Source organism: Lobosporangium transversale, assembly GCF_002105155.1.
Source record: "Lobosporangium transversale strain NRRL 3116 chromosome Unknown BCR41scaffold_23, whole genome shotgun sequence".
NCBI lineage: Eukaryota > Fungi > Mortierellomycota > Mortierellomycetes > Mortierellales > Mortierellaceae > Lobosporangium > Lobosporangium transversale.
In genome coordinates this window covers 605,815-620,359 of record NW_019029001.1, presented here as the reverse complement: position 1 = coordinate 620,359, position 14,545 = coordinate 605,815, and the positions used below count along the sequence as shown (strand labels likewise).

General features: G+C 40.5%; 7 protein-coding genes across 7 annotated transcripts; 5 read left to right on the top strand and 2 right to left on the bottom strand.

Annotated features, from left to right (window-relative positions):
* Positions 1–288: 288 nt before the first annotated feature.
* On the top strand, positions 289–2,783 carry BCR41DRAFT_371571 (hypothetical protein; the record flags this gene model as incomplete). The annotated part of the gene is made up of 3 exons (XM_022026614.1): positions 289–1,111; positions 1,440–2,656; positions 2,754–2,783. 3 exons carry the CDS (start codon positions 289–291, stop codon positions 2,781–2,783), a joined length of 2,070 nt encoding a protein of 689 aa, XP_021880537.1.
* A 1,299-nt stretch (positions 2,784–4,082) lies between these two features.
* Positions 4,083–4,997, top strand: BCR41DRAFT_323940 (hypothetical protein). Its single transcript, XM_022021526.1, has 2 exons — positions 4,083–4,207; positions 4,345–4,997. Exon 2 carries the CDS (start codon positions 4,449–4,451, stop codon positions 4,863–4,865), a length of 417 nt encoding a protein of 138 aa, XP_021880536.1. The 5' UTR covers positions 4,083–4,207; positions 4,345–4,448; the 3' UTR covers positions 4,866–4,997.
* Positions 4,998–6,004: 1,007 nt separating this feature from the next.
* On the bottom strand, positions 6,005–8,463 carry BCR41DRAFT_337783 (Mis12-Mtw1 protein family-domain-containing protein). The gene is made up of 5 exons (XM_022022088.1): positions 7,946–8,463; positions 7,820–7,835; positions 7,242–7,715; positions 6,470–7,119; positions 6,005–6,343 (listed from the first exon to the last, which is right to left on the bottom strand). The coding sequence occupies exons 1-5, from the start codon at positions 8,258–8,260 to the stop codon at positions 6,014–6,016; spliced, it is 1,785 nt and encodes a 594-aa protein (XP_021880535.1). The 5' UTR covers positions 8,261–8,463; the 3' UTR covers positions 6,005–6,013.
* Positions 8,464–8,653: 190 nt separating this feature from the next.
* Positions 8,654–10,158, top strand: BCR41DRAFT_355797 (hypothetical protein). The gene is made up of 4 exons (XM_022024537.1): positions 8,654–8,860; positions 8,989–9,126; positions 9,220–9,293; positions 9,471–10,158. The coding sequence occupies exons 1-4, from the start codon at positions 8,723–8,725 to the stop codon at positions 10,087–10,089; spliced, it is 969 nt and encodes a 322-aa protein (XP_021880534.1). The 5' UTR covers positions 8,654–8,722; the 3' UTR covers positions 10,090–10,158.
* Positions 10,159–11,305: 1,147 nt separating this feature from the next.
* Positions 11,306–12,083, top strand: BCR41DRAFT_371568 (hypothetical protein; the record flags this gene model as incomplete). Its single annotated transcript, XM_022026613.1, has 3 exons — positions 11,306–11,719; positions 11,814–11,960; positions 12,045–12,083. 3 exons carry the CDS (start codon positions 11,306–11,308, stop codon positions 12,081–12,083), a joined length of 600 nt encoding a protein of 199 aa, XP_021880533.1.
* A 303-nt stretch (positions 12,084–12,386) lies between these two features.
* BCR41DRAFT_355795 (hypothetical protein) lies at positions 12,387–13,646 on the bottom strand. The gene has a single exon (XM_022024536.1). The coding sequence runs from the start codon at positions 13,147–13,149 to the stop codon at positions 12,826–12,828; it is 324 nt and encodes a 107-aa protein (XP_021880532.1). The 5' UTR covers positions 13,150–13,646; the 3' UTR covers positions 12,387–12,825.
* Positions 13,597–14,470, top strand: BCR41DRAFT_355793 (hypothetical protein; the record flags this gene model as incomplete). Its single annotated transcript, XM_022024535.1, has 1 exon — positions 13,597–14,470. The coding sequence occupies exon 1, from the start codon at positions 13,603–13,605 to the stop codon at positions 14,467–14,469; it is 867 nt and encodes a 288-aa protein (XP_021880531.1). The 5' UTR covers positions 13,597–13,602.
* Positions 14,471–14,545: the final 75 nt, after the last annotated feature.

Below are 14,545 nucleotides of genomic sequence, written 5' to 3'. Positions count from 1 at the left end.
AGCGTAAAAAAATAAAAATAAAACGAGGTTTACATGCAGCGAGTTTGTTTGCTCATGTTGTAGCCTGTGGATTAAGAAAAAAAAAAAAAAAAGCAACAGAAGGGACTAGCGCGTGTGCACGATCCAGGTCGGCATTTGGCAGCATGCTATCTCATCAGCACTTTCTCCATCGTTCATTACTTACTAAACAATAACCAGCACCGCTAACACAACGTTCTTTCTTATTGCCTCCCAATAGAATCTCCTGATTTTGCCTAGTCCGTCGATCCGGATTATACAACCTATTCAATGGTTGTTCCTTCCTCGTCATCTTCATTGTCGCAGCAGCGCAATTTCAGCCAGCAGCTCCATTCCGCCTTGTCCCCAAATCACCTTAACCCTCACTCATCCAATTCTGCCTACTCTTCCTATGCCTCCTCAATATCCTCTGTGCCTGGGTCTCGTCCAGCCTCTCCAGCATCCATGAATGCAGGAATCACAATTAATGTGCCATCGCCTCCCCCATCTCCTACAGCATACCAGTTGAAGACGTTCGTTTCCTCTGCACCTTCAACACCACCCGTTAGTACTGTGATCAACGTTGGTACACCAAACAACCTTACGCCATCATCTTCATCTTCATCTTACTTTCCCAATGTTAATACTGCTCCACCCCAAAGCACGAGCGTATCATTACTCTCACTCCTTACACAGCCTGTGACCAGAATGGTTTTGGTTCTAACCTTCATCATATCAGCGGTGGCACTCGGAGGGAAATTCCCAGAGCATTGCACTGCACCTACACATGTAATTCACTCTCGCGAGTATCTCTCACTCCTAGCCTCTCCGTTTGTGGTGCCATTGGCCCCTTCTATTCTGATTGGGGCTCAACTTAATCTAGTATCGTCACTTGTCCTTGCGGTATCCAATATCCTTTCGCTGGCGATCTTTGAGGACCATCTGACATCGATTTTCAACGGAGATGGCTCGAGAATTTTTCGTAATCTCTTTGTGATCATTATGGTTTTGACTATGGCCTTTCGACAGCTCTCAGGCTTCATCTTTTCACGGTCGACAGGATGGGCTATTCCAGTATTGTTTTTCAGTGACAGCATGTATGAATGCAATCTTGGTAAGTAAAAAAAAAAAAAAATGTTGATTACGGACGGATCCTCAAAACGTAAAAAGAGAGAGACTTTGTTCTTCCTTACTCGAAGTGAAGAGGACAACATTTGACATAGTTTCCTGGAAAACGCTAAGGATCTGAGTGCATCATTATGTCTAGGGCAAAACATCCAAGTGATGGGGCTTATATCAAAACTATCGACAACACGCCACAACTTTAGCATATATTTAGTTTTATCATCAATCTGGGCAATAATGAAGGGACTTCACATTACAGAATGTCATTAGCTTGCTCCACACTAATCCTTGTCCGTTTGTACTTAATTTATATCTAGGACTCGCACCATATCTCTTTGCTCTGCTTATTATTCAGGCGTTGTTTCCCATCTCAAATGAAAAGCCAACGTCGCTTTGGAACTTGCGTCGCTCGCACATTCAATTATTTTTATGCTTGATCAATGTTGTGCCCAAGACTATTGTATGGTGGGCTGGAACAGGCATGGTTGTTGGATTTTTCAGTGCCATGATCATTTGGTTTCAGCGCCAGAGAGGTCGATGGGGAGGCAAAGTGAAAGCTTCAGCAGCGGAAAAGCAATTTTGGGAGGCAGAAGTTTTTGAGAACATTTTAGAAGATGACGAAGCATTTTCAGATTCTACTTTGGCAGGAGAGAGTGCCGCCCCATTCAGAGAGAAGAAGGCTGGGGTCTCTTGCTGGATCGCTCTGGCACATGTGATTCCAACTTTTCTCATTGGACTCTTAATCCTTATCAGCAGCAATCAGATTCACACCTTCCAGCCTGATGTACCCAATGCTATCCTCAACAGCAGCATCGAGCCACAGACGCCTTATCTTTTGACACTCATTCTGATGACTGCGCCCAGGAAACAGGGAGCTGCATATATCAAAGAAACTCTCACCTCTTACCTCAACAATTTCCCAGATGAGGAAGTAGATCCTTTGTATTCTAGAATTCAGATTGTGGTTTATACTCATTTCTCAGACTTCCCAGCCTATGATGAGGCCAACGCATACTTTGATAAAATCCCCAAGGCGCGTAAGCATGTCAAGTGGATGCGGGAGGCGGGTTTCGAAAAGAATCATCGATTGCATCTCTTGAGTGCAATTCGCAAGATCGGAACTATGGAGGAATCTGTCTATTTAGGTATTATGGAGGACGATTTCCCTTTTTGTGAGGGTGGATGGCAAGAGATGCTAAATACGATTTATGCTGCTAATCGACAAGTCCAGGACCACTGTGGCGTGTTTGTTGGCACTGGAGGTAGTGGGTTAATCTTTAAACGATCAGTGGCCTTGACAGCATCGTTCATCCTCGAGAATGATATGCAGGTCTTTGCCAATGGAATGTTACCTCCTCCACCAGATATCACGCTTCAGAACTGTATGCTGGGTGAACATGACTTTTGCTCGAGCTGTGCTGGAACCATTGTGACAAGCAAGACGCTACTTCAAAGACATCTTGGCTATAACTCTTCATCCAGCAGGGATGGCTATGACGAGGATGAATTCCAGTGTGGATGGAGACAGCCCTTTGTAAGTTTTTTTTTTGTGCCATGCACGACTATCTAAACATACTTTGATGACAAAGGCTGACAGATATTTTTCTTTTCTTTATCTTATTACCAAACAGAATGGTCTGCCCGATGTACATTCTCTCTAATTTAATATTCTTAAAAACTGAAAACTAATATGGACAGATATAGTATCCCATGTACTTTCTTCAGCCGATCTTCATTCATATATATAATTTTTTATAATTTATTAAGACACCTTTCACACTATCTAGTTTTTTTTTTTTTTTTTTTTTTTACTAGCTATAATTTGTACAGTATAATTAAACTATTTCTATCTATCTGTAACTATACGAACAAAATCCATATTTGATAGTCAAATTGTGTTATGGGTTCATGTCTGAATTAAGGTCCTATGAGTTGTTATGTGCTTCCTTTTTTTGGCACCAGCACGGAAGCATCTGATTTAGGGAAAGAGGGGATGTGACAACTATTAATGAGAGCTGGCCCAATGCTCTTCATCCTGTATAATAAGGTCAAGTATATTGAGTACGAGATTTTTTCCATCTTGTTTATTCTTTTTTTTTTTTTTTTCCTCGTTGCCTGTTGAATTTATCCTAAGCATAAATCAGATCCGAAATGGAAGACGATGTTGAGAAGGTGCGTTATTTAGGATGGAGCGAAGTTGGTATGTGTAATGTACACATACAGTAGAGTGTTAAAAGAGGAATGAATAGATGCGTGATATTTGTGATACTAAAGATCTTGAGATTAAAAGGAGGTAGTGGAGATGAATAAACAAAAATGCACCGGCCAAGGCCCTAAAAGGCTGAGTTGAAGCTGGAGCAGTTTGAACTGAGCAAGCAATAGCATAGGGGAATAAGGTTGAAGATGTCCCAATGTCCTAGCCAATAGAGCCATGCTTATCAGACACTTGCTCAAAACAAACTGAAGTTGGAGATGTGGGCGTTGGTTTAAACTTTTCGCAGTCTTTTAAAGAAACGTTGATGAGAGATGGATTTTTGTGTTTTTCAATTGCTGATAAATGAATTTGCTTAGACTGCAGTTAGCCTATGAAAGAGCATTCTCTCAGAACGTGATCTCGGATGAGGGCGATTAGAGGACTTGACTTTTTGTTCAGATCCAGCCAGTCAAATGAATGAGGGCAGAAATTTGTTGACAAGAGCGTTTTTTGAATGTCAGTCAGATGACAAGCAAACAAAAATGATCAGCAATTATGAACACATTCGTTTGAGACATACAATGTCTACATATCCAAGCATGTACATGTTATATATAAGCTTTATGTTTATGGATGAATGAAAATCAATTGGGATTCTCTATTACTTGATAGTTTATCACGTTTGCTAAAGGATCACTTTGCTTGTCTGTAATGGTTAAGATGCAGATGGATATTTGTGTGTAAAAAAAAAATCTTTTTTTCTCTTCTCTTTTCCTCTTACCCTCTTACTCTCATTACACACTTATTCATTTCTCATTCTTCTCATTCTTTGTCTTACCCTCTTTCCCTCTTTCTCACACATTTTATTCTCCTTGCTTACTCATTCTGTAAGGTGATCTGCTTTTTTTTTTTTTTTTATATTCCATGATCAATTCTGAGGATGTGATGGAGAGAAAGCGCAGGAAAAAAATTTCAGCATTAACACTTTTTTTTTTTTTTTTTTTTTTTTTTTTTTTCTCATGAGAAAATAGCCTTGACTTGGGGATAAAGAATATTTTACGAACAACGAAACGCAATCGATACCCCCACTCCACTCTTCTCTCAACCTCTAAATAATAACACATAGCCAGCTATGTCAGGACACATTCACTCAACGACCATGCCCACCTCCTCCTCGCAGCCATTGCTGCAGGCCACTCCCGGCAAACGTATTGCTCTTCCTGTCCGTGTGGAACCAAAGGTCTTTTTTGCTAACGAGCGCACCTTCTTGTCGTGGCTCAACTTCACAGTCTTGCTCGGATCTCTCGCTATTGGCCTATTGAATTTTGGTGACAGGATCGGTCGCATCGCAGCAGGCATCTTTACATTGGTAGCTCTACTTGTCATGGTTTATGCACTGGCAACCTTCCACTGGAGAGCAGACAGGATCCGTAAAAGACTACCTGGTCCTTATGATGACCGTTTCGGACCTACAGTTCTCTGTGTCTTCATCTTGGCTGCTATTGTAATCAACTTTGGTCTTCGGTTTGCTGATGACCACCATAACTAGACACGTACGAAGGGATCGACTCGGAAAAAAAAAAAAAACCTCCCCAGCATGTATCCATTTCATTCTGAAAACACCAGCTTGTCTTTCCTTCTTTTCTTTTATATATATACATATATTTCCTTTACTACTTAAGCATAGGAGCAGTAGATAGGTTCCTCAGCATCCGTCATCCATTATTCGAAGCATTCGACACTGGATAAAGAGAGGCTAGTTTTTTTTTTTTTTTTTTTTTTTTTCCTTTGTTTTGTTTACTCATCGATTCACTCTATTTATTTCTCGCCAACAAACGCAACAATAATAAAAACATTCATCAGCATGGAGTATAATGTTATTAGCATAAAGTGCATGTATGTTGGCTTCCTGCCAAGTGTTTTATCCTTAGTAATCAGTGCTGGTTCTCATTATTAAGCTTGATTGACGGTTAATTCTTCCACAAAGGATCTTTGTGTGGAGGTTGAAAGGGTTTTATTTTTTTTTAGATGCAGATCTGAAAGATGTGTCTCTTTAGTTTAATAGATGGGCTGTAAAGATCATGTAAGCAACATCTGAGTACCGCAGTAGAGGTGATTTTTTTTTTTTTTTTACGTGCGTGCGTAGCGTCCTGAGAAATCACTTTTAATAACAGCAATATAATGTATAGATATCATGAAAAAGGCGGGAAATAAAATATAAAGCAAAATTTTTACTCCGTTAACATGACAAAAAAAAAAAAAAAAACGTAGAAAGACTGGGTAGGCGAAAGTAAGAGAAAGGATATCCATAACTCGTCTCGAGTGATCGCTGGACAGAGGTAAATTAAACTATCAGTAAAATTGGATTTACAACAATAGCAAAAAGAAAAAAAGGCACAGATGTGTTTCCATCTTCATAAACACCATGTTAACTAGAACCGTTGTTGAGGATCTTGAAAACATGAATGTTCCGCTTTTTTTTTTTTATTTTTTTTTTATAATTATTTGATAGACATTACTCAGTCATGGTTCGTGTATAGAAAGCATACATTCATGGAACAGCGAACAGTTTGACTGACAAAGCCAATGTTTAAAAAACTTGTGTAACAATAGACATTCCTCACATCAATTTTGTGCACGGTTGTCTTTTTTTTTTTTTTTTTTTTTTTTTTTTTTAAAAAAAATTCTGCCACTGCTTCATAGACTAAGCCGTGAAAGTGCACGCAAAATTTGCCGGGGATCGTCTGGACTATCACCACCTATACTCTGCGTCTTCAGTAATGAGGTCGTCACAGAGGAAGAGTTAGCGCCTAGTGCTTCTGACAATGTTGATGCCGCTTTTTTTCCAGAAAAAAGATCCAACATTAGTGGCCTCGACGTTAATGCTGGCAACAATGCTAAAGTTTCCGTCGGCCGTTGCCGCTCATCCAAAGCCATTGCGATCTGTTCTAAAACCTGATCGGCGTATTTTTTTGCAACCTTATCGAATTGTGAGGCTGTATATAAGGTATCCTGAAGGGTATCCACCTAGGAATGTTAGACATGTAAGGAAAAAAAAAAAAAAAAAAAAAAAAAGTCTTTATTCCACAAGAAGGACTTCTTGATGAATGTAAGGTAATTACTCAGCAAAAACAGTGTCGCAAAATGATTTACCTCTTTTTCAACTGAGCCCATTATCTCTATCATCCATTTGTTATTCTCGTTGGTAGATTTTTGAATATTTTCTACTGCAGTGTCTTGTACTCCCCCAGATGCTGATTCTGGCATTGACATTGAGTCCTTATCCTTGCAATACTTCTCCCACAAGCTCCGCTCGTCTGCGGTTAACATCCCTATGTCAATCTCATTCGCGAATCTATCACCAGCAACAATAGGCTGATTATCTGGTGGTAATGTGGGACCATTATCCAGCAACGATGCATGAAATGTGTTGAAGGAGCTAATGAGTTGTGTCCACTCCTCGTCCTCTTGCTGAAGTTTTGCAATTTGTGCCTCACATTCCTGCAGTTTCCGGAGATTATCAACGTTTTGTTGGTGGGGCTTTTTAGGTACCGTTTGAATCGGTGCTGCATCCGCAGGTCGATTATACCATGATACACTGATTTGTCCCGCAATCAACATCTCCAATACATCTTCTTCAACTCCTTTCGCGACCTTGAGTGCGGATTGATGATGGGTCTTTTGTAAATCAATAGTTTTGCGTGCGCACCATGTCATAAGTTGCTTCATCCGTATTGGCTGTGGATCGTCCGGTGCAATATGACGGAAGAAATTTTTTGGATCAATAGATGGATGGGGCAACGCTATTGATATGGGTTAAAAACGAAAGTTGAGGATTAAGAACATAAAAAAAGAGCAATTGATCAGTCGTCTTTAATTTTTTTTTTTTTTTTTTTTTTTTTCCTTAAAAAAAACTTTTTCATACCACTAAAACCATTTCCAATTGATGAAGCCCTCTTTCCTCTTAAAGTAAAGCTCGATCGCCGACTTGCATCATTCCTCATGTCTTTATTCCGCTTAATCATGGGGGTTTCTCGCATTGGGATGGCCACAATCGATTCGTGATTCCTCTGTGGAGTTTGTGGATTTTGTTGGTAGCCTTGCTGCTGCCGCCGCGACTGGTGCTGGTATTGCCTCGTTGTTGTGGGTTTTGACGTCTTTTTGACTCGTACTGCTTGAACATCATATATTCTGTCCCGCGAAGGTGTCCCTTCTGGCGTCATTGGTGGGTTTGGCGTTGCTAAAAGCGGATTATCAACGTCGTGGGAATTATCTACATCCTGTTTGTTTCTTGATGATAATGGTGGCCGTAGAGTTGCTGTTAAGGGTGTACTCTCAACCGTAGTTGTTGTGATTGGCTTCTTCCTAGTAAACACGAATCCTCGATCCTCCTCTGTAACTGTTGAATATTATATCATGTATAAGAAATATTAGATTCATCTATTCATGAAAAGCAGTTGATATTCTTGATTGAAAATAAGTACCAAAAAAAAAAGTCCCTACATCGTTTCGTCCGCTTCTATTGGTGATGGTCGGTTTGTGAAGATTAAATTGTTAGTAAAGGAATTGTCAACTAATCTTGAATGAATGAGTGATTAAAAGCAACTTCAAAGTTCTCTCACAACACACCGATTTTGATGATTCTGCCCTCCATGTTTCTTGGCCTTTAGCAGACTCATTGTTCTTATTTAACGCGAGCGGCGGTGAGGTACGCTGTTTTTGCTGAGACTGTTCGTTTTTCAATTTCGATGGACGAGAATATTGAGGTAATCTGTGCTGTCGATGGGTATGGTCGAAATCTGAATCGTCATCACTGTCGTTTTTCTCTAAATTCTTTCTTTTCTTAGCTCTGAGAGTGATGGTGGTCTTAGGATTAGTCAGGCTATCATATTGATCATTATCGGCGTAGCTGGCCACATTAGAGGCATTATTTCTTGGTGGCATGGTTTGAAAAGGAATGAACTGATGTGACTGGTAGAGGGAGGATGTAAAGATGGCTGAGATGAATTGAATTTTTCAAACGTGAACGAACTTTAGCGCGTCAAAATACATGTAGACGGCTTATTAGCTTATTATAAATGATGGGATTAGTCGTTACGAAGGAAAGTGCTAAAAGCAAAGGTCTCAAGGATGAGACATTGATAGTGTTATCAAGAGGTATAATAAAAGTAAGCGCAACCCGCAGACTTATTCCTCCATCAAGGAAAAACGTGACTGGTGTCTATCACACTGTAATGCACGTGATTTAGGCTCACACATAGTGTAGTGCAACACTGCACACATGGGTGGTCAGAGAGCCTAAAATATTGATAGACATACGCGAGCTTTCCACTTTTTCTTTTTTGCCATTTATTCTTCCCACATCAATTCGCTTCATTTAGACTTTCTTTTCTACCGGCATTTACCATGAGGCTTACTTCGTACTTAGCGAGCCCAGACTCTTCAGAGCCAGAAGGCCCTCAGTGCATCCATGACCACGACAGTTTTAAGCTGGCCTTATCCTTGTTTATCCTTGTTGGCATGGTCGTATCTTACCTACCCCAGGTGTTTACTCATATATATTATAAATTTTATAATGTCAAGGTGTAAGCCTTCTTTCATTTAGTTACCATATGGTTCTATAAAACCAGTCCATTAACTTATATTGTTTTCTAACGTTTTCATCTCAATAGCACATTCGTATCATTCACAAGGGCACCAGTGAAGGAATTAGTCCATGGTTCTTGCTTCTTGGCACTGTTTCTGCTAGTTCTACCTTCCTGAACATCGTTATTCTGCAGTGGAAGGTTATTTTATGCTGCAAAATCCTTGTAAGCCATCTATCCTTAATTATTAAAAGCAGGTTATTGCAAACTATTTGGCACAAGAATAAGTATTAATTTCTGTATATTGTCCTTTGACAGGATCTGGGACCGTGTCTAGAAAGTACTCTTGGCATTGCCCAACTCGGAATCCAGTTCGTGATGTTCGGATTAGTGTAAGGAGGCGCATAAACGTGATGTATTATATAGCTGAAGATTCGGAGAGAAAGTAGAGAAAAAGAGATCAAGAAGTCAGAGAGATGAGAAGATCAGGAGATGTAAAATAGGAGATGAGAAATAATAAGCAAAGATCTCGACATATTAACTTGTGTTAAATCTTTTTCCACCTATAGTTTTGTCTTGTATCTCATTTATTACCCCAGTTATAAGATCGAGGCCGAGAGAGACCAGCAGCATATTCGTCACTACTCGTTTTTACCTGCACGGAGTGAAGAGTGGAAACTGTCGCTTCTCATTGCTCATGTGGTAACAATTCACTTGGTTGTTTGCACATTTGTCACGATAGGCCTATTAGTCTTTATTGGAGGCCCTGAAAATCATTGGACTTCAGGCTGGGCTGGTTTCTTGGGTATTACGAGTGTTGTTTTGGCTGTGATTCAATATATGCCTCAGATCCACAGAACATATAAGCGCAAGTCAGTTGGAGCACTGAGTATTCCTATGATGATGATGCAGACACCAGGAGCAGCTCTTTTGACATTGTCGCTGGCGCTCAGGCCAGGTACCAATTGGACAACGTGGATTGTTTATGCTGTAACGGGCTGCTTGCAGGGAATATTGCTGGTGATGTGTATCTATTATCATTACCAGGCTAAGAGCCACGGCTATAGTGACTTTGAGAGCTCAGAAAGGGAGCCTTTGTTGGACAACAATGTCGTAGCTAGAGTGCAGGGCTACAATGGGTCCGGCAACAACCCTCCAAGCGCTCGAGTTCCTGTTGCTGTCTCATAATTAAGCCCTTAGGCATTGGCTTAATGGTACAGATCCTATAATACCAAAGACAGATATTATACTGATACCACTAAATTCAATAAATTTTGATAATAGAATTTTTTCTACTGTTCTATTCTTCCTTACCTTTTCTTTTTCTTTCCTTTGGTTTACTTTCTTTTGATCATATTGTAATGTTACGCAAAGTAGAGAAGCGACAATCGCCTTTAAACCGTTACGACCCCTTAGCGTCGTCCCCTAGTACTCAACCACAGTTTCTACCTTCTTCTGCAGTAGACAGGTTTAGAGCTCTTCATAAGCTGGGAAAATATCCTCAGTCATTGACGCCACCACCCTGCATGCTAAGCTCAAAACAGTACCGACCTTTGAATAAATCAGAAAAGATACTGCCATCAATAGCAACGGCAGCAGCCTCATCTCAGACATCACCATCGACATCCAAATCATCATCATCGTTGCCATACAACGGCGTACGTCCTTCTGTGTCTAAAATCGGATCAAGAGCCCTGCTCCAGGAGGATATAAAAGAGAATATTATTTCATCAAGAGACAACAAGGCCAATGCTTTCCGCTCATATGACCCTTTGCTGCCTCCCAGGCCAGATACCTACAAATACATTGGTTCAACCCGTCTACTACAGAACACGCGTCTTGTTCGTGCTCTGTTTGATCCTCAATGTGCGAATATTCAGTTGGTGGAGCGGGATGTAGAATACTTGAGAGTAAACTACTCGATTATTTTCTTTTTCTCTTGACTGCGCCTAGATATATATATCTTTTTGCAAAGGTGGACGGGCTAGATGCTAAGTCCCCTGTTTACTCTAAATTAACCTTACAAATACGCTTCGTTGTTTGGAAAGAATAGGCCTTTTTACCAAACACGTTACCCAACCGACTCACGACCCGAATCGAGGCCGATATTATACTGGACGAAAAGACAGCAATTATCCTGTATCCACTTCGTGAGATTGGTCAATCAACTGCACAAGACCCTAATGCAGGCTTGAATGAGCTAGTTGCAACAATAGCCAGGATTGGACCTAGATACAAAGCATTGTGGCTCATACTAGAGGAAAACAATAACAATCGCATCAAAGCCTGTGATAGAAGTAATGGTTTACCAGTCTCCTATATTACAAACATAGATAGAGGTGGATCATCGGCTTTTACTATGATGGCAAGCCCAGCAGCGGCACTAAATGGGAAAGAAACTATTATGACCCGAGTGGACCCATACCCAGGACCAGTTACAGTACAATTGAACAAGTTGTTGGCATGGCTCCCATTCACATACAACCGGTGTGGATGGCAAAGGAGACAGAGTAATGCTATGAATAATGATGATAGCTGTGGTTATCAGAGGAGATGGGATCATCAAGGCCCCCAGGGCTACTATCTAGCCCCTCCATTGCCGCATGAGCTCCCAGATGTTAATGAACTAGAGTTTGAAGTGAAGGTACTCTTTGCCTCTGACGAGCAGTGCGCTGCATGGATGGCACGAGCAATTGGCGAGGAGATTACGACTAGAATTGAAAACGAAAAGCGGATGGGGATAAGGCGAGAGCAGGATGGCTGGCAGGACCGGGAAGAATGGGTTTGGAGAGATTGGTTAAATGAGCAAGATAGTACTGTAAGTGCCGTTCTCATATAACCAAGTATCAAAAAAAAAAAAAAAAAAAAAAAAAAAAAAGCTAATCACACTGGCTTTATTGCCACATATATAGCATGAGCGGTTCCTGACTTCCTTTCAATTGTTCAATCCGTTTTCGATTCAGCTGATCTTGTCATTATGTTCGCTAAAGGAATTTATAGCTATGGAACATAAAGAACGCGTCAAGGCCGTAGGGAAATTTATTGATTCGAAAGTATTGGTAAGTTAGACCGTGGTAATGAAAGGATAGCAACTTTTTTCTGAATTGACCCAGGTTTTTTTTTTTTTTTTTTTTTTTTTCTAGAAAATATTTAATAAGGCCATAACCACACCTTTAAACTGACAACTTGTATCGGAAGCGTAGTATGTTGAAAATAAAATGGTATGCTCTCAATTTTTTACGTATGACCACAATTTATGTGCATGTAGCGCAAACGATCAGATGTGGACTTGTCAGGACTGCGGTACAAGAAAAAGAAACCTAGAATCGTTTACTTGCATAGGACGCATGAAAATCCACGAACAAATATACCACCATACCAAGTTTATTTTATTTTATTATTTTTATTTTCAAAGCATACCTTGATCCGCAGTGCGTAGCGCGGCTTATTTGCAATCTTTAACCGAGAATAAAATTATGCGCTTCCCATCTTTGATAATTGGTGGATGTGTTTTTTCCCCTCCCGTGGATACGATTAATTTTGAGCGGTGTACTGATGTCTTTTTAGTCTACTTTACATTCCGACATGGAAATTTAATAAAATGAATGCAGTAAGGATGTCATTGGCCTAACTCCCTTAAAAGAAGAGGGCAAGAAGGTTAGAAGAGAGCTTTTTAAGCCTCGCACACCCATAAAAAGATGAACGAGTGGTAACGATTTGCATCACTTTACATAAAAAAAAGAACCAACAAAGAACTTGAAAAAGGTCCTAGCAACGCTAATTACGATGGTAGTCCTTGAAGACATCGGTTGTCAAGTACAAAGCAACGGGCACGATAAAGAAATGGAGGTAGCAGAGTTTCTGAAAGAGATGAACAGTTGGGAGAATGATCTTTCCAAACCATCATTTTTGGGTACGTCAAGCTCATATACATCGGAAATGGAGGTGGCAACGGAAACGAACAGTAAAAACATGTACCATCGTGATGGCAAACGTAGAAACAACAGCACTGCTAGTATTTCTCTCCACGAGTTTGATTTTTTTCAAGATCTCCATAGCAGCCTTGCCCATTTTGACGCCTACGACAATAAAAGTGACAATGACGATGGTAATTGCAATGATAATGATGGCGACAGCAACAAGGATAGCAACACCAACAATGATTATCTGAGTACAAACCAAGCTGCAGTGCTGCCGAGTCGGAATATTGTGAATGTCTCTCCATCCTTGATCGGCGTAGAGGATCATGATTTAGAGAAAAGGGTTGATGAGATTTTGGCCATAGATATCGTTAATGCCATTACCACTTCCTTTAGCACAGATGACGCTTCTATTAGCACTGTTACTACAGCTATTGATACTTTTGGTAACCAGGCGTCACTTGTTTCAACCTCAGCCTTCGATCTCGGTTATGTGGAGCGAGACGATCTGTCTGTACAAGACAGCAGCAAAATTAAACTTGAGCCTTTGTTGTGTCAAATCCAGATCCCAGGAGCCATCGAAGAGACACTGACATCGCAAACTTCTTTAGGATTAGATCCCGAGGTGCCCATGCAACTATCCTCTGGAGCAACAACCACAGCTATGCAACATCAAAGTCAAACAGCGATTACAACTACCACTGCGACTGCGACTGCGACTGTGACTACTACTACAACCACTATGGTACCAACAACATTACCTTATTCTCTATTACCATCAATGGTCATTTTGGACTCACCTTTGCTTCCTCTTTTTCATCAGTCAATACATCAAGAACAACGGGGCCAGCACCAACAACAACAACAGCAGCAGCAGTATCGGTCGTTAATTTCCCCTTGGATGATGCCTATTGCTGGTGGCGTTAACGGAGCCTTGATGTCATCACAGCTTCCATCATCCTCAATAACTACCAATGCGTTCATCCCATGCTGTCAGGTATATGGTTCTACATCGCCAATGCCGTTCCTTCAATGCATGGTGCATTCTTGCGTTGATAGTATAAGTGCTACTGATACTATGTTTAACACTGATGGAGCAATGAATCTAGCCCAAAGGACTGTAGTCAACGAAGGGACAAGAGAAGCAAAAGAGGATGTAGGAGAAAGAAATAGATACTTGTCCCCCCACAGTAAAAGCGAACGTCGCAGGACGCGCAGATCTTTGAACCAAGGAAGCTCCATAAAGTCATCCTCACCATCCTCTTCAATAACGAGTTCGAGTTCTCCGACGCCTAGTTGGGTACCCCATCCTTCATATATAGCATCATCATTACTGGCATTACCCACAAACACTATTTCATATTCATCAGCACAACCCATCTTAAGTCCGCCTTCATCTTATTTATCCTCCTCAACCTGCTCGTCTTCACTTCCATTTTTGCCTTCTTCAACCATTCATAAAACTACTACCGTACAATCGACTCCCATATCTAACACAACGATAAGAAAGCCCTTTCCTCCAAAATTTTACATCATGGAGCCTTATAAACATTCAACAGCAAAGATCGATCGCAGATCCTTTAATTCTCGAAAGGAACTCAAACAGGCACAGGCTAGAGAGCTTTACTCTAATCAGGTTTCATATTAGAGGTTTTTTTTTTTTTTTTTTTTTTTTTTTAGATAAAAAACGGCAATCAACAAATTGAAGAGAAACATTTCCCATT